Source organism: Polypterus senegalus, chromosome 11, assembly GCF_016835505.1.
Source record: "Polypterus senegalus isolate Bchr_013 chromosome 11, ASM1683550v1, whole genome shotgun sequence".
Taxonomy (NCBI): Eukaryota; Metazoa; Chordata; class Cladistia; order Polypteriformes; family Polypteridae; genus Polypterus; species Polypterus senegalus.
In genome coordinates, this window is record NC_053164.1 from 167,475,980 (window position 1) to 167,495,407 (window position 19,428).

The 19,428-nt window shown below is 37.3% G+C and overlaps 1 protein-coding gene across 6 annotated transcripts in view; it reads left to right on the forward strand.

The window, feature by feature from the left end:
* Positions 1-19,428, forward strand: part of LOC120539703 (serine/threonine-protein kinase WNK1-like) — a 332,709-nt gene that overhangs the window by 119,561 nt on the left and 193,720 nt on the right. For all 6 annotated transcript variants that reach the window (XM_039770078.1, XM_039770079.1, XM_039770080.1 and 3 more), the window contains exon 6: positions 8,841-8,929. In XM_039770078.1, the coding sequence (XP_039626012.1) occupies positions 8,841-8,929 (89 nt within the window). The remainder of the gene's footprint in view (positions 1-8,840; positions 8,930-19,428) is intronic.

Below are 19,428 nucleotides of genomic sequence, written 5' to 3' on the forward strand. Positions count from 1 at the left end.
AAACTTTGTAAATCTTTATTATAAACATCTTACAAAAACAATTTTAGGATTTACTATAGCAAAGAGGGTACATGAATTGCTATTTTAGCTATAATATATAAAGATATAAATGCTAGTTGTGCCTCCATAACATTTATTTGTTACATTTTTAGTAATAGAATTTTAGGGCCAGAGGTTTTTCCTTAAATAATGCGGTAAAATCCAAACTTCAATTTTTGTTGGCTAGTAATGAAAACCTGCTGCATGCTGTCCTCTCTGCAGCAAAAATAGTCTCTTCTGCTGGATAAGATACTTTGCACCTTTCTTTTGTTAGTTTTTTTTGATGGTGGGCTTCATTATGTTATATGTGTTGTAATGTTAAGGCATTCACTTTTTACTTCCTGTCAACTAGAGATCAAATAATATGTCTGTTGTGTCATTTCTGTTTGATGCTGCTACTTTTCTTTTAGTGGAAAAAGAAGAATTAGATGCACTTCATGCTTACAACAAACTAAAACATAACCATTTCAGACAAGTTTTGTTTATTTACTTGTGAATTGAATGTCTGTTTTGAAAGTAAGCATTTAAGTATCTGCATTGGTTTAGTTTCTGTAAAGCCTTACAACATTAATTAAGCTATTTTCAAGCAAAAAGCAAAACACCAAAGCATTAGATATTGTTACTCAAATAAAATACCTGAAAACTGTCTAAGATATTAAGAGACTTCAGTACATACACCCATCCATTTTCTATCCCACCTATCTTGGTCCGGGTTGAAGGGAGCCAGTGCCCATCTCCAAAGATATTACCAAATACGCTTTCTGCTCTGTACATCTCAAGCTGCGCAGTGGGTCAGTAAGCACTAAGAAAAGAAGGCGGGCACTTTTATTCATGGACTGAGTGACTCTTTACTGTAGGTAAGTATTACCTTTGACAAGGTCATTCCAACACCCCAAACTATTGAAGTTAAGAATTACAAAAAAAAAAATGTTTACTGTGTCCGTCATACTGAAATTCTGTTATAGGTTTTGTGTTAATACGATCTTCTGTTTGGATAAGAAATTTTTTTTTTTTCTTCTCTCACATTTTAAAGGAAATTGTTTCTAATTTTAATCATAGCATATTTTACTTTGTATATTAAGGCATACATAATTATTCTTTTCTTTAATTAGACATCTTTTTCAGATATCTTCATTGCACCCTTTTAGCTGTACCAGCAGTCTTGTTGTGTTTGTTTTGAATTAAACCTGTTTTTGCAAAGGTCAAGATAACAGGAGTAAATCTGATACTATTAAGGCATGATAAAGTCACATGGTGTAATTACCAGTAGGGACTACAATTAGCATAACTGCAATTTAAAAAGTTGGTTTTCCACTTCAGTGGCTGGCATTTAGCTTTGGAGGGAGCAGCCGTTTCTGCTGTCTGATGTGTGTAAATGAAGGGAAAAAGTTGAAAATTATGAATAGCACAAAACTAGTTGCCAGGTTTCGGTCCGCAGTGCGATAACTGTAGCAGGGCTTGTCAGTTTTGACCTGTCCCTTTCATTCACATGGATTTTGGAAATAAAGAATTTTGTCCAGTGTTTGTGATTGTTAATTCATGCTGCTGCCATGTACCTAGAAAGAAAGAATGCATCAAAGAGGTTAGTGTTTAAATTATGTATATTGCAGACCTGTTGATCTTTTTTTTTTTTTTTTTTAAAGCAGTTTTAAACAGATCTGTAAATGTCAAGTTAGACAAGGAGCGTTTAAACCTGTTCTAGAAAGATACATTTTTAGGAAGTTTTATAGTTTTTCTGTGTGTGTTTTAACCTGAACAACCGTAAATGCACATTATTTTAGCATGTACATGGAAATATTAAATATTTTATGTTAATTCTTTCAAGAATTCTTTGTGTGTCTGTGATCAAACAGCAATTTTGGTTTATTCCAAATGAAATAAAGACTAAGGTTATTTGCATTTTTGTCTACTTTGTACAAATGTATTTAATAAAATAGAAATAGTTGTTCAGATACTTAATAAATAGAAATATTTAAGTTGTTGAAGTAGGCAAACTCTGTTATTTTGAAAATTGTGAAAGGGAATATTGTAAATACTTATATATACATGAGGATCAGTGGCGGTGGTTCTATAATAAAAGCTATGCTTTATGTTTATTTTTATATAGATTATTTGAAGCTGTTTAACACTAGAATTACCAGAGTCTGCGAAAAAACTTGTAGATCCGTCCCACCTTAAATCGCTTCTTAAAACCGTTCTCACCTCTCCACCAGCCTCCTTTGTCCTGTAAATGTGCCGATAAAAACAAACTGCAAGCAGCCGGCTATTCCATCCCCCCACCGACTTAGAATGTGCACGAACTTCTCCCAGCTCATGCCTCGATTATCTGGTAGTGAAGTGGAGTTTTAGAGTGGAAATAATAGATTGTTATTTGGAACACACACATTTCATGTGTGTTACGTTTCTACAGTAATCTGTGTAAACACAATGTTAAAACAGAAACTTTTTCATATTTTAGTAATAAATGTTACAAAATGTAGGCATAAACTTGTTCTGTTATATTTGTACCTTTTGTGGAAGTGTTTCTTTGATATTTGGACTTCAGGCTTCATACATTATATAGTTTATGTCTACATTTTGTCATTTACTACTACAATATGAAAAACGTTTCTGTTTTAAAAATGTGTTTACATGGATTACTGTAGAATGGAACACACGTTTTTTCGTAGGCTCTGGTAATTCTAGTGTTAAGCTTCATTATGGTTTAGTGTGCACATTTTTAAACTTATGTCCTTGTTCACCTAGGAAGTGTTCTTATGCAGATGGATATTATAATATGAATTATATTGTTTGGTTTCAAACTTGTTATGAAAAGTTTAAATTGCTAAGGGCTTTGATTTGTCATTTATATTCTGGTACAAAATATTTTCTGGTAAGTGTAGGTATGTTCCTGCTGGTACAACCCCTATTTAGAATGCTGCTTTTCTCCCAGTAGAACTAATTGTACTTTTTTGCATTGTTGACCTCATATTAACCATTCTGTTTAAAAGTGTGGCTTTTGTTAATTTTCATTAGCTTATTTGTCCTACAAAGTGGCTCTTGTGAAGTTGCTTTGCCCACTTTGTTCCAGAGTATGGTTCTTGTTAAGTTCTTGTGCCAGAGCTATATCTGTTTTTGTCTTGGTTTAGCTAGTGTATGCCAATTTCAAGATTAGGGTGTAAATGTTTTATTAGGATACTTTATTACTTTCTTGGTTTATTTTCCCCTTAACGCAATATTTGTTGTTGCTTAAACTGATAGATTTTTAACGACAAAAATTAATTTGGTAGTGTGCTTCCAATGCAGTTTAACTTTTTTTTTCCTATCACAGCCAATTTTATTTTTGAAGCGGGCACTGAAACTTCTTAGGATTTGGCTTGTCTGAATATGTAAACAAACCTAGAAGTGAGAATGTTCAGTAGCTGCATTTCTCATGGTTAATTTTAGTTTAAATCTATCTGAACAGATTCTGCATTTGTGTCTTAAAATGTGTTTCTGTTTAGGTCCTATTGCACCTTTTGGACTTGATTTATCTTTTCCATCTTGGCTTTATGGCTTATAATGTTTTGTCCAGTTTACCTAAACATTTTCAGATGTGTTACAGAAGATAGGTACATGTTAAGTGACAGATGATTTCAGTATTGTTTCAAAGGAGCTAAAAAATAACAAAAAACAGTCTTTGCTACTATGAAATTTTCAACCTACGTTTTATGGTGCTTTCCAAGCTTTGCAGAGTAATTTGGAATAAACAAATTTAACATTCTTTCCTAAAATAAACATGGTTTTATACACCATGGATAAACTGTTGTCTTCCCAGAAATAACTAGAAAGTGTCCCTGAATGCAGGAAAAGCCTTTGTTGGAGTCCAAGGACGTTGCTCGCTCACCTCATTATACAAACTTGGGTTAAGTCCCAAAATATCTGATTGAATTAAACTATTCTTCTTCAACTCATAAGCTAAGAAATGTACATTGTGTAAATTGTGACATTATTAGTTTTAAAAATTGGAACCAGATAGTCCATCCATCCATCCATTTTCTAACCCGCTGAATCCAAATACAGGGTCACGGGGGTCTGCTGGAGCCAATCCCAGCCAACACAGGGCACAAGGCAGGAACCAATCCTGGGCAGGGTGCCAACCCACCGCAGGACACACACAAAAACACCCACACACCAAGCACACACTAGGGCCAATTTAGAATCGCCAATCCACCTAACCTGTATGTCTTTGGATTGTGGGTGGAAACCGGAGCGCCCGGAGGAAACCCACGCAGACACGGGGAGAACATGCAAACACCACACAGGGAGGACCCGGGAAGCGAACCCGGGTCTCCTAAATGCAAGGCAGCAGCGCTACCACTGTGCCACCGTGCTGCCCGGAACCAGATAGTAATGTCCTTTATCACTGATCTTATTTCCCACTGCAAATAAACCTCTCACCGTCTACTTACATAAACAGATATTCTGGTTTAAAGGGAAGGACTTGAACTAAAAGGTTCTTGTTATGCAGATTACACAGTACTCAGTATTATTGGCTCATTGGAGGAGTTCTTAAAAAAAAGCTCAGTTTTCAGGTTTCATTTTAAAATAATTTAATTTTAATGGTCTTGTGTTATATTTAAATGAGTTTTCTTTAAAAGTTGAACAGTTCACATGCTTAATGATCACAATTATACAACAAGTTAAACAGCAACTCAAGTTCTTTATCACACAATACTTGGGATATTTAATAGTCTTAGTTTCCACTCAGGTTTTATGTCTTTTTTTCAGTGTATTCCAATATAGATGAGCCCAAACAAGATATTGACAACTTCAGCTAAAATTCTATTAGTAATTTTCTTGAATTTGTGTAAGTGTTTTTTACATTAGCTATGAAGTAATGTGCACACACCTAGAAATGTTTCCTATGTACGTTTGCAAAATAGCTCCTAAGTAAAAGGAAATAGGATCTCTAACTTTTGTATCTCTCTATTATAAAAAAAAAAATCCTGGAGAGAAACACTAGGGCATCGAGACGTGATCTTCACATTAAGATCACGGAAGGCACTTAAAAGACCCTCGAGAAGAAAGAGAATGGCACAGAGCGTCTCGCGGGGACCTTAAACATGAGACATTGTGCCAAGAGATTGACCCAGGACCATCTCGCGAAGACGTAGAATATGAGATTCTTGTAAGACACTCTCTACTTACAATCAATATCAAATAAGACAATTGGCAGCAAAACATTCAGTTGTCTGGAGGATTTGAGCACACACGGATCCAGGGTCTCCGCGCATATAAAGCGTATAAGGACAGTATGTTATAAATGAAACATCGACGACTAAGCGGAGAAAAGAGACACATAAGCGTTGGAGAGAAAAGAGATCAAAAAAGAAAAAATAATCTGGGTTCAATTTCAGAAAATAAGTAAAGTAATTATCAGCCCGTAACAAGTGGAATTGAAACAAAGCATCTCCAGTCGGGCTCAGAATTAAAAGACAGCGTAAAAGACAAAGTAGAACTTCATAAAGACGTTCACAAATGTTGGCGTTAAACACATGCAGAGCAGGTTAGAGATTATGAAAGCAGTGGAATTCGAAAGGCAAAAAAAAGGCGCGATGCACATGTGGAGAAAGTTAAAGAATATGAAAGTAGGAAAATTAGAAAGTATAAAAAAAAAACAAAGTAAAGGTCGCAGTAGCGCAAACAAACAGAAATTATTACTTGATAAAGGGTAAATAATCACCACTGACCAGGTGTTACTGAAAAAAATGCAGGACAAAGAGAGGTCAGAAATAAAGTAAGAACAAAGTAAAACGTCATAAAGTGGTTATAAAACGAGGGCAAACACATGCAGAGCAGGTTAGAGATAATGAACACTGGAATTCAAAAGACAAAAAAAAAAAATGTAGGCAAAACACATGCAAAGCAAGATGCAGAATATGAAAGCAGAAAAAAACGACAGTGTTAAAAAAAGTAAGTAAACATTGCATTAGTGCAAACAAAGAGAAATTATTACTCAGAGAAATAACGAAAAGGCGAATAGAGATTGAATATATGGACACAGGTGATATGTTAGAAGTATGTAAATATTGTAAGGCTTTGAAGTTTAAGTCAGAGAATTTCAATAACGTGGTTTAGCTCACATGCATTTATTGGTTACTTTGGGGGAAAAAAAATAATTAACTGCTGATGATGTAGATCGCTTTGTTTTTGCTGAAATTTCAAACAGAGAAACCTATCCTGAATTATGGTACAAAGTCATTAAACACATGTCTCACTGACATCGTTTAAAAGATTCAGCACATTGGGACACGAAAGATTCCAAATATTGTTTTTACAGAAGTTCGGAAATAAAAGTGAAACTAATTGAATGGCAAAAATTCAAAGGAAAAAAAAATCTTAAAAGTGTGTTTCTGAAAAACCAAACACGGGGGTTGGCGAGTGAAGCAAGCAGGGGGCAAAGCCCCCTAGTACTTTAAATGTTTGTGGACACACACTGCTTTTTTAGGAAGTTTTAGGATTATAAAACTTAATAGAATTTTATAAATGCACTTTTGTTTTTTTTAACATGCATACATTAAGTGCATGTTAGTCAAAAATAGTGCTATTTTAATGATCAATACATCTTTGAGACATTTTAAAAAGACGCTTATTAGATTTTATAGAAACTCAATTTTATTCTTGCATTTTCTCAAGCAAGGTTCGTGTAGTAGAGATTGTTGATGAGCCTTATCATTCACATGGTACCATAAACAATGCTTATATTGGGACCTATTAATACATAAGAATTTTTATCTTCAATACATTTTACGATAGACAAGGACTGCAACAACTAATTGTCATAATTAAAAACGTTGGCAACGGGTCAGTTTCATCGATTAGTTGGTTACATTATTAGGCTTAGGCTAGACGTTCTAGTTTGCAATTGTGTCTTATTTCTTTCAGTTGTGAATGCATCTGAAAAGTGGCAGACTGTAATGATTTGACAGAAAAGACGGTATGACCTAAGATTTCCAGAGTTTGGGAGCACTTTACTCTGAACACATAAAAAAGGTTGTAAGTTGCAAAATTTGTAGATTGAAACTCGTATGGCACAAGAACATTTAAAAAGGAAATGTGCTCTTACACTTTGTGGAGGATGAAGACTTGCCGTCATTCCAGCAAGTTAAATGTTAATTCAGCATAATATGATACAGTTACTTGGATGCAGTGTTTGCTAGGCTAGGCGTAATGACATGACTTTCAGTTTGAAGTGAGGAATAATTCAAGTCGTAATTCAGCCCTCTACATTGCAAATAAAACGCTTGCATATGTGAGAAACTGTCATGATGGTGACTAAAAATATGTGCCATTAGTCTCTATCAAGTAAACGTTCAGATTTTCACTTGCCGTAATTGAGTTTTTGCTTTTTTTTTTTTATTTTGGACGCGGTCTGTCTACTAAATGATGGTGCTTCATTATCTGCTTACACACACTTTAGCACGTGTGTATTTACCAAAAAATGAATGCGAAGAAACATGCCTCCCTGTCCAAGCAGAAAACCCTTTTCTCCAGTCTCATGAGCAAAGAAAATCAAAGACTCTAGTATCATACAGATAGAAAAAAATACCGAGTACAGCGCTGAATCCTGCAGCAAATCAATTGCAACTAAAAGACGTAATGCCCATTCCAAGTAAAAGGGTAGTAGTGGTCTGAAAAGTGAAAGTTTCAGACTGGTTGGCTGTTGGATTTCATTTGGCTTTTATACAGTCTGGAGGAAGCATAGTTTAGCCGGTAAAACAGACTTTGTGGCAGAATCACACCGTTTCAAATGCGAAAATCTAACACTTGGCAGCAAGTAAATGTGTCAAAAGAATTTTCGGTGGTAACAGGTTTCCAGGCACACAAAAGAAGAATAATGATGCAAAAAGATATGAATTTAGTAAAATAAACTCGTCATATTACATAGCACTACGTTTTACACAAATGAAACCACTTGCTAGAAAAGCAAATAGTCTGGACAGATACATATGACAGCATATAACAGCGATGATTGTTGTGCTGAACTAATTTCAAATATTGTTACACGCCTAAAAAAAATTAAAAACCATTCTGGTGCGTTGTGTTGGGCAGATATTTACACAATGCTTTTCCAGTAAGCCATTGCTTTCACAGAAAAGAAAAAGAAGAACTACATTTTAAATTTACTGTGATTATAAATGCATAAGCTACCTTGCAGATTTATTTATTTTAATTTATTGAAACCATTTGTGTTTTAAGGAAATTGTTTGTGTTCATTGCATTACCAGAATCAGAAGTGCTATTAAGTGTTTTATTTTTATTTATTTCTATTTATTTTCAATCTTTACATAAATGTTTTATAAAAACCTAATTTTTTTTTAAATGTCTACAAAATACTTTCCTTAATGTTTTTGTGAAAAGTTCCATTTCATGCACTCTGTGTTTAATTTCAAATAAAAATAATAAATCATTAATTTTTTTACAATCAAGCCAATTGATTCATCAAAAAAATAATCGTCAGATTAATTGATTATCAAAATAATCATTATTTGTAGCCCTTTGAAAGTCTTAAGTTTTGTTTCATCCTTCCTCTTTGAAATCCTGGCAATTATTTTCAAACGTCCTGTGTTAACAGTGACATTTAAGAGATTGTTTTGGGGGTTATTCAGAAGCTCCACAGGATAAAGTTAGTTTTAAAGATTCATATAATTTGGATTGGTAGATATTTATTATTCACAGTATTTCTGTTGTCAGAATAAAGTCATTGTTTGTTTTATTAGATATATGTTACTGAAAAGATTCTCATTCATTTTCAATATTGTACTTTTTTTATTCCCTAGGGTGTCAAGCCTGCCAGCTTTGACAAGGTAGCTATTCCTGAAGTGAAAGAAATCATTGAGGGATGCATTCGGCAAAACAAAGACGAAAGGTGAAGTTATTATGAGTATACAGCCTTTTTGATACTAGGTCTATGGTTGGCAGGAAAAAATTGTTCTGTATATTGAAACTAAAAGGTAAAACATTCAAAAAGATTTGATAGAATATATTTGGACTTTGTAGTAGGGGTACATCATGCTAAAATAACAAGTCTTTGTTCTTCATTTGAATATGCAGTCTCAAAGGGCATGTTTGATTCGATCCATAGATTGAAGTGGGTTAGGCCATTTATGAACTTGTTTATCAAAAACGGGATTTTAAATTCATATCTGAACCTTAATGCAAACCATTGTAATGATATCAGAGCTTAAGCTGTATGGTTGTTGTCCTTTTTTGTGTTTATGATCCTTACTGCTATGCTTAAATTTAATTGTAATGTGACAGTTGAACTACTTGAATGTAATGACCATCAAAAATTTCAGTAGTCATTTATTAGTATAAGTAAATATAAACTAGATTTCCTAGGTGTGGACAAATATGGACAAAACCTGCCCTAGAATTCAAACAAAATAAATGACAACTATTTGTCAAACACAAAACATGTAAATTTAATTCTGATTTAACCAAATAAAATTTCAGGAGTTTTTGAATTAAGAGTCAACTATTGACTTGCCTTTTTTATGCAGAATTAATAATTACTGTTTTTCCTGAATTTAATACTGCAACTACTACATATTTTTATTATTATTTCATTAATCATTGTATTTAATCTATACTAATAAAAGGCAAAGCACTCACTCACTCACTCACTCACTCATCACTAATTCTCCAACTTCCTGTGGGTGGAAGGCTGAACAGCTTCCTTACAAAAGTTGGGAAGGTTTCATTTCGAAATTTGTACGTAGAAAACAAGGAAGAGCTCCAAAAAGCGCTGAAGAAAACATTATATAATTGAGAAGGCAGCGAAACAATAAGAAGCGAGCGAGTGACATATACAACCATATTCAAGAGTGCTGCTACTTCGGAAACAAAGCACGGTGTAAACCTAAAGTTTAAATTAAGTTCATAGACAGGCTGCCGCTGGCGTTTGTCATGCCCACGGGTATCGGGATACAAGTTTAATGAGAGGGCGCGGGATATAAGCGAGAGTTTTGATCACTTTGTAACTAAGTTAAAATTGCAGGTGAAGGGCTGTGCTTATGCAAATTCCGAGACTGTGTTTGTGGGGATTGACAGTTAAGGCGGGTGGGGAGTCCGTCATCATCTCCCTCCCATTCACCTCATTTCGCTCTGAGCTGAGCTCCGCAGCTAACGCAGTCTTACGGAAGCGACTTTGTGACGCTGCCACCAAATACTCACAGAAAATCCACGAGTTAATACACACGCTGTCTCTACAGTTTCTCCACACTGAATCCTCCAGGCACTACTTACAAAAGGTTACATTAACAATCGTGTTACGTTATTTTTAAAATGTTTCCTTTTCTTAGCACAAGCACAGCTGAGAAGCTTCGATGCATGTGCTCCATAACGCACTAAAAAATAATGCATTTAATCACACTTTGCATTCCAAGCAAAGGGGAACTTCTGTCAATGCATGATTTCCTGGTACACCGATTACATTGATCAGCGCTTCCCGATTCATTTTACCCTCGCACCCCCTTGGTTTTAGAAGAAGTATGAAAAAATATGAGGAATTCACTGTCGGAATAAATAATGTCAAAACTTGAATATATAAAGTCGGCGTCGGTATATATAAAGTCAGCGCTGGTATATATAAAGTCAAAACTTAAATATATAAAGTCAGCGTCGGAATATATAAAGTCAGCGCTGGAATATATAAAGTCAAATCTTGAATATATAAAGTCAGCGTCGGAATATACGAGGTGTGGCAGAAAAGTAATGAGACTGGCAACACTGCAAGCGATCTGGCAACGCTGCGCTGTTGACCTTGATAGAGCACGTGTATCAGTACCCTCCCATAGCTCAGTGCGAGTTTCAACTCCTTCCGTTAACTACGTGATTTTTGTGACGGCTATTAGCAAAGTTGTATTTTTGGTTGTAAGTCACGCAAAATGGAACAGCGGAATTTGGAGCAACGTTGTGCCATTAAATTTTGTGTTAAGCTTGGAGAATTTTTATAAAGACGTCCTTGAAAGGCTCAGAAAAAGGGTCATTCGCGTGAGACCAGACATTGCAGAAAAATGGATGCTCCATCATGACAACGCCCCATGTCACACTGCCCTCTCCATAACAGAATTTTTGACCTCAAAAGGCATTCCTGTGGTTCCCCAGCCCCCTTATTCACCTGAACTCAGTCCGTGTGACTTTTTCCTTTTTCCTAAACTGAAAAATGTCCTCAAAGGACGTCATTTCTGGACTTTAGAAAACATCCAAAAGAGTGTAACGGACATGCTGAAGACCATACCGGTTGAAGACTTCCAGCGCTGCTACCAACAGTGGCAACAACGTCTCCATCGGTGTGTAGCTGCCCAAGGGAACTACTTTGAAGGGGATAACATTGATGTTTGAAAAAAATAAAAACTTTGGTAAATAAAAAAATCAGGCTCATTACTTTTCTGCCACACCTCTTATATAAAGTAAGCGCTGGAATATATAAAGTCAGAACTTGAATATATAAAGCCAGCGTCGGAATATACAAAGTCAGCGCTGGAATATCCATCCTTTTCCCAACCCGTTGAATCCAAACACAGGGTCACGGGGGTCTGCTGGAGCCAATCCCAGCCAACACTGGGTGCAAGGCAGGAACCAATCCTGGGCAGGGCACATGCATCATTTTCAAAACCTTAACCGAACGGTGTTTTTTTAATTTATTTTTCTGAATACTTTTTTGTTAACTTAGTTCAGTTCAGAGTTGTATCAATCAATATATTTTGACTTTGACTTTATATATTCAGGAATGAGTTTATATACTCTGATGTTGACTTTATATAATCAGGAATGACTTTATAAATTCCGACGCTGACTTTATATATTCAGGTTTTCACTTTATATATTCTGACGCCGACTTTATATATTCAGAAAATCAATGTATTTGCCTGTTTGGCACCCCATAGTATATGTGTGTGTGTGTGTGTGTGTGTATATATATATTATATATATGCTAGCAACACTCATATCAATGACAAAACAATTACATTAACAATCATGTTACGTTATTTTTAAAATTTTTCCTTTTCTTTTTCATAACTTCTTTAACACACTACTTCTCCGCTGCGAAGCGTGGGCTTTCTGCTAGTCTATACTAATAAAAGGCAAAGCCCTCATTGACTCACTCACTCACTCACTAATTCTCCAACTTCCCGTGTAGGTAGAAGTCTGAAATTTGGCAGGCTCATTCCTTACAGCTTACTTACAAAAGTTAAGCAGGTTTCATTTCGAAATTCTACAGGAACAGTCGACAACGTCCGCCATGTCGAACTTTCTTATTTATGACCCCATCTTCACGAGATTTGGTAGGCGGCTTCCCTGCGTTAACCGAAACCAATGTACGTACTTATTTCTGTGGTATGACACCACTGTCGGCCACCATATTGAACTTTCCAACGTCACTAATTTACCAACTTCCCGTGTAGGTAGAAGGCTGACCCCATCTTCACAAAATTTGATAGGCGGCTTCCCTGTGCTAACCGAAACCGGTGTAAGTACTTATTTCGGTGGTATGACGCCAGTGTCGGCCGCCATATTGAACTTTCCATCGTCACTAATTCTCCAACTTCCCATGTAGGTAGAAGGCTGAAATTTAGCAGGCTTATTCCTTACAGCTTACTTACAAAAGTTAAGCAGGTTTCATTTCGAATTTCTTCGCGTAACGGTCATAACGGTCGACAATGTCTGCCATGTTAAACTTTCTTATTTATGGCCCCATCTTCACGAAATTTGGTTGGCGGCTTCCCTGCGCTAACCAAAACCAATGTACTTAGTTATTTTGGTGATATGACACCACTGTCGGCCGCCATATTGAACTTTCCAACAGTTTTTGTTACTTATGGGGCCATCTTCAAGAAATTTGGTACGCGGGTTCCCAACGCTAACTGAATCCAACTTACGTACATATATACGTCCACAGCCTGCAGCTCGGTCACCGTGTGAGGCGGTGTTCGGTCCCCCATCCCAACGCCTCCCACGTTGTCGGCTGCCTGCCTATATAAGGCTGTCCATCGCTCCGGTCTCTACATTCCCTTCCTTGCTTCGCCACGGGATCCACGTCTCCCTGCTGATAACTGCAACCTTTTTATTTAATCCACGGCTTCTCCACTGTTTTATTGTTCGTTTATTAAGATTATAGTTATTCTGTAGGTATTTTAGACTTACTTTACATTGTTCAGGTACCCATTTCCTTTGTCGTTCCAACCGTACCCCCATTAACATGTCTATTGAGGTGATCACCATCGATCAAAGAACTGTCACTTACTGAGTGGTTTCCATGCCCGGAGATGGCACCTACCTTTTCCATTCTCTTTGTTACATATTGCACGGCCATATCAGGCTCACTCTTGATATCCGGAGGAACATTGTGTCTTATGTATTGAATGACTGGGACAGGTTCAAGGTGTGGACTGATGATGGTACAGGAGATAATTATACTACACAGGAGCACTAGAAGAGTGAAATGCTTAAGCCCTTCACCTATGGTTCTGCATGTGAGTTGATGGCTGCCGCTGAATTGTTCGGTTGTCGCTTTCAAGTGTACCGAAATGGCCAAATATTTTACACCTTTGGACAGCCGCCAATGCCTCTTAAACATCTTAGATTGACAGGTGACGATTTCAGTAGTGGACACTTTGATGTTTATGAATGTTTAAACTCTTAAAAGCTGTATGTGAAGTTATCAATGAAACCGGTTATATACTTACAACGCTTGACAGATGCCGAATGTCAATTACTGTTGTAATTGAAACAAACCATGAAACTCAAACTGATTATGACAGCAGCAATCCAATCTGTGAGATATGAAGCAAGATTACTTTTCACATGGCCAACTGTACGTTGCATGCTCAAGTGCAAGCTCAGCGCACAGCTTGGTCATATTACAACCGGAGGGCCGAACTCACAATGTGGTATACAAAGAGATCCTTAACAAATAATTATTGGAATATTTTCCCTCAGTTTAAAAAGGTTTTTTTCTTCTTAAAAATTTTAAAGCAGTACTTTGCCGCTGCGAAGCGCGGGTATTTTGCTAGTATTCTATAATTTGAAAATAACTGATTATTATTAGTGAACCAGTGATTATTAAAAACAATACTGAAAAGAGCTGCCCTTCTTTAGTACTACCATCTCTAAAATACACATTAATATAGTTGTTCATTTTATTTAACACATTACCTACATGCATTCAAATAAAAATTAGTTTTATATTAAGTTGGTTATCATTTTATTGTTTTAAAACTTAGCTTTTTGTTTTATTGTGTACTGCAAATTTATTACACACAGCAATAAAACCACAGTACAGTACAATTCCCATGCGATAGCTTTAGAAGTGGCAGAGCACAAAGGAACAGTTTCAGGATATCAGGTGACATAATCCACGAGAACTAATATATATTTATGTCCTTGGGCTGAGGGTTCTAGGTGTCATACTATATCGACCCCAATTGTTTCAAAGGGAACATCAATCAGGGGAAGGGGAATGAGAGGAGCTCAGTCCCTTGTAAGAATTTGCCATAATTGACACTCGGTAAACCTCCTCATTAATTCCCAGCTAATCAAATTGGAGCTTAATATGCTTTAAAGTTTTCTCAGTGCCTAAATGGCCACCTAGGGGGATGGCGTGAGCCAATTCACAAACATGCCGCTGGTAGGTTTGCGAAATTAACAACAGGTTTCGTGCATCCCCCTCATTTTCCACTACCCAATACAACAGGTCATTTTCTAATACAAAGTGAGCACCCTGTGGCATGAACTGATGAGTGCGTTGGCCAACAACCAGTACGACTGCATTTTTTGCAGATTTCAGGGAGTCATCCTTCCATTGCTCCCTTTTGAAAGAAGCATGTGTTTCTTTAAACTGGAATTGAAACTTTGGAGAGAGGGTCCAGTTTGACCTTATTGGGCGGGGTTTCCTCCTGCTCTGTTGAGACGATAGTAAGTGATACTTCTGCCTGTAACAGATCAGGATCTGCCCCATCTCCTTCGTGTTCCTGCGTACCTCTCTCCACCGGCTGATTAGGCCCAAATTGTTCTTGGGAGTGGGCAGTACTAAACTGCAATTATTTTTAGACCAGTCACGCCCCAGCATCACCAGATAAGGAGGATTCGTGAGAACCGCCACAACCAATTTTTTTTTTTAGTGTTCCTTCATGGTTGATGAAACATGTGGTAGTCCTATACCCACGAGTTTCCCCATGGATATACAGGTTATACTGGTCTTAACATTTGCTCATTGTTGCAGTAGTACACATCGGCGATCAACAATGGAAATGTTGCTGCTGGAATCAAAGAGAGCCTCAGTTTTAATACTGTTTACAATTACCACTTCTGAATAGGAAATCGTCAGGGGATTAGTTAAGTGCACATAACACTCCCTCCTCTCTCCACCTTCCAAAGACTTCGGGACGCAATCCTTCTGGTGTCCACTAAAGAGCTGTTCTGCCCTCCCAGATTGTGAGGCTGCTGTGGATATCTCAATGAGCTCAGTTATATTTTTAAATATTCCCCAGACTGGCTGGGTGCGATTTTTTTGGCAGGCTATAATAATAACGTGAAGCAGGTCACCTGCTACAGGATATTTAAAGTGTTATTCTGCAACAGCCTTAGCCATCGTGTTACTTTTTTCCCCACAGAGAACAAGTTTGCTGCTGGATTGACCGCTCTGGTTTGAAAAGCCAGTCCTTTAATCTCCTCACCTGCTGGTCTGGGGTTACCCCACGACTAACTGAGGCCTTGGCCTTATTGGGGGGAGCAGTTCTCTCCTCCGAGAGAGCATAATAAGCCTCTTTTGCTTTCCCCATAGGGTCCAGCCCAATTTTGTATGCCCCTAACATACACTCCCCGTGTTTCTTTGTTCACACGGTTATGTGTTTTAGGAGCAGAGCCTGCATCAGGTCTTTTCAAACTATGGGATGAAACCCTGGAAACTTGACCACGGTACTTTCTCACCTTGTTTAACATCAGGTCCTGTCCCTTTTTCTTCTGGGATTCTTCAATCCTGCCGATTATGCCACTGTCACAAGAGTGAATCGTAGACATCATAAAAGGTTTGGTGCAGCTAACCGTATATTATGCCCTTGCTGCAAATGGGTAAAGTAGTTGTGTTGTTCGCAAGTCAGAGTCCAAAACAGTACTGATTTAAGTTTGTCAAAATGGCAGCTTTAAAGGCCGAGACCGGAAGAGACGTCATCTGGGCTGCTGGAACCGGAAGTGGCCTCATTGGGGGATGCAGAACTGGAAGTGACATTGTCTTGGGTGCTGGAAGTGATGTCATCATGGGTGCCAGAAACAGATGAAATTTCCTGTGAATGGCCAGCAGGAGATCGAGAGAGAAAGCCAGTGCACCTTGCCACCCCCTGGTCTGGTGTGGAACTATCATTATTCAGGCCCTTTAGCTGCCTCACATGTTCATGTTTGTGACAGTATATGTATGTATGTATATGTGTATTCTATATATACAGTGTGTATATATACACACACACGTGGACAAAATTGTTGGTACCCTTCAGTCAATGAAAGAAAAACTCAAAATGGTCACAGAAATAACTTACAAAAGTAATAATAAATAAAAATTCTATGAAATTTAACCAATGAAAGTCAGACATTGATTTTCAACCATGGTTCAACAGAATTATTTAAAAAAATAAACTCATGAAACAGGCCTGGACAAAAATGATGGTACCCCTAACTTAATATTTTGTTGCACAACCTTTTGATGCAATCACTGCAATCAAACGATTCCTGTAACTGTCAATGAGACTTCTGCACTTCTCAGCAGGTATTTTGGCCCACTCCTCATGAGCAAACTGCTCCAGTTGTCTCAGGTTTGAAGGGTGCCTTTTCCAGATGGCATGTTTCAGCTCTTTCCAAAGATGCTCAATAGGATTGAGGTCAGGGCTCATAGAAGGCCACTTTAGAATAGTCCAATGTTTTCCTCTTAGCCATTCTTGGGTGTTTTTAGCTGTGTGTTTTGGGTCATTGTCCTGTTGCAAGACCCATGACCTGCGACTGAGACCAAGCTTTCTGACACTGGCCAGCACATTTCTCTCTAGAATCCCTTGATAGTCTTGAGATTTCATTGTACCCTGCACAGATTCAAGACACCCTGTGCCAGATGCAGCAAAGCAGCCCCAGAACATAACAGAGCCTCCTCCATGTTTCACAGAAGGGACAGTGTTCTTTTCTTGATATGCTTCATTTTTCCGTCTGTGAACATAGAGCTGATGTGCCTTGGCAAAAAGTTCAATTTTTGTCTCATCTGTCCATAGGACATTCTCCCAGAATCTTTGTGGCTTGTACACATGTAGTTTGGCAAATTCCAGTCTGGCGTTTTTATGATTTGTTTTCAACAATGGTGTCCTCCTTGGTCGTCTCCCATGAAGTCCACTTTGGCTCAAACAACGACGGATGGTGCGATCTGACACTGATGTTCCTTGAGCTTGAAGTTCACCTTGGATCTCTTTAGAAGTTTTTCTGGGCTCTTTTGTTACCATTCGTATTATCCGTCTCTTTGATTTGTCATCAATTTTCCTCCTGCGGCCACGTCCAGGGAGGTTGGCTACAGTCCCATGGATCTTAAATTTCTGAATAATATGTGCAACTGTAGTCACAGGAACATCAAGCTGCTTTGAGATGGTCTTATAGCCTTTACCTTTGACATGCTTGTCTATAATTTTCTTTCTAATCTCCTGAGACAACTCTTTCCTTCGCTTCCTCTGGTCCATGTTGAGTGTGGTACACACCATGTCACCAAACAACACAGTGACTACCTGGAGCCCTATATATAGGTCCACTGACTGATTACAAGATTGTAGACACCTGTGATGCTAATTAGTGGACACACCTTGGATTAACATGTCCCTTTGGTCACATTATTTTCAGTCTTTTCTAGGGGTACCATCATTTTTGTCCAGGCCTGTTTCATGAGTTTTTTTTTATTAATTCTGTTGAAGCATGGTTGAAAAGCAATGTCTTGACTTTTATTAGTTAAATTTCATAGAATTTTTATTTATTATTACTTTTGTCAGATTAAAGTTATTTCTGTGACCATTTTGAGTTTTTCTTTCATTGACTGAAGGGTACCAACAATTTTGTCCACGTGTGTATATATATATATATAATGTGTGTGTGTGTGTACAGATCAAACACAGGAAGCTCTGCAGTCTCCTTGTGACTTTATGCCGTAGGAAGATAACTAAATAAATCAAGGTAAATAACATTCAATATGACTTTTATACAAGTAATATATAAATGTTTCTTATGTAAAGACCATCACAAAACATAATCACAAACGGGGTGTTGCATGATATGTTGGCATGTTTTGTAAGCCGTGCTGTTTCGTTGAAGGACAGGTGTAGGGCAGACTGATTGGCAAGATGGTCCCGGACCTCTTGCTGCATCCAAATGGAGCCATGTTTCGCTTTTATGCCTGGTGCAGCTGCGTTGTTGTTATATTTGAGTGGACATTTCTTGTGGGGAGGGCTTCTGTACTCTTTCTGTGATGTAGAACCCTCATCCTCATCTGTGTTCACTTCAGTTATAGCAAGTCTTTATTTGAAAACAGCAGTATCAGATTGGAGCGAGCCTAAATGCTACTGAGAGAATCAAACTGAATAAAAAAAAAAAATACATTTACACCAGCTGTTACAGACTCAAATCAGATGTATGTTTTTATTGTATAATAGTAACAATAAGAGGAGCTCACTACTCAAAATGTTTATTTTGGGGCACAGGAAGGCTCAAACCCGCGACCTTTGAATACGAGTCAGCAGTTCTTACCGCAGTACTACCAAAGAAGTGGTAACAACAAACTATACCAACCCAATTTCTTTTTCATCGGTTGTAGTCTTGAATAAAAGCGCACTTATTCTGTTATATTCATACCTTTTGTGAAAGTGCTTATTTGATATTTGTACTTCACTCTTCACACATTATACACAATGTCAAAATTTTGACGTTAGTATTAAAACATGAAAAAAGTTTTTCTTTTAGGTATGTGTTCAAAATTTCTTGCATTTCCTGTCATCTTACACTTACATATATCTTTTTAGACACGGAACACACATGAAATGCATGTGTTCCAAATAATATAATATTATTTACCCTCTACAGCTCTAGGTACCTCACTCCCAGATTAGCAAGGCTTGTGCTGGGAGAGCTTTTTGCCCTTTGTGTGGTGATGGGTGGGATAGTAGGCTGACAGAGAGGTGTGAACGTCTTTAAGTTGGGCTGAGTTTACTTTTTTTTTTTTGTAGGCTTTGGTAATTCTAATGTTAATCTGAATTGTCCTGATATTTAATTTTATATTGTTTTAGAAAACCTTGTTTTTTCCAATTTTTCTTCAGATTTATTAAGCTGAAATGCAGTGAATGACCTAAAATAGTG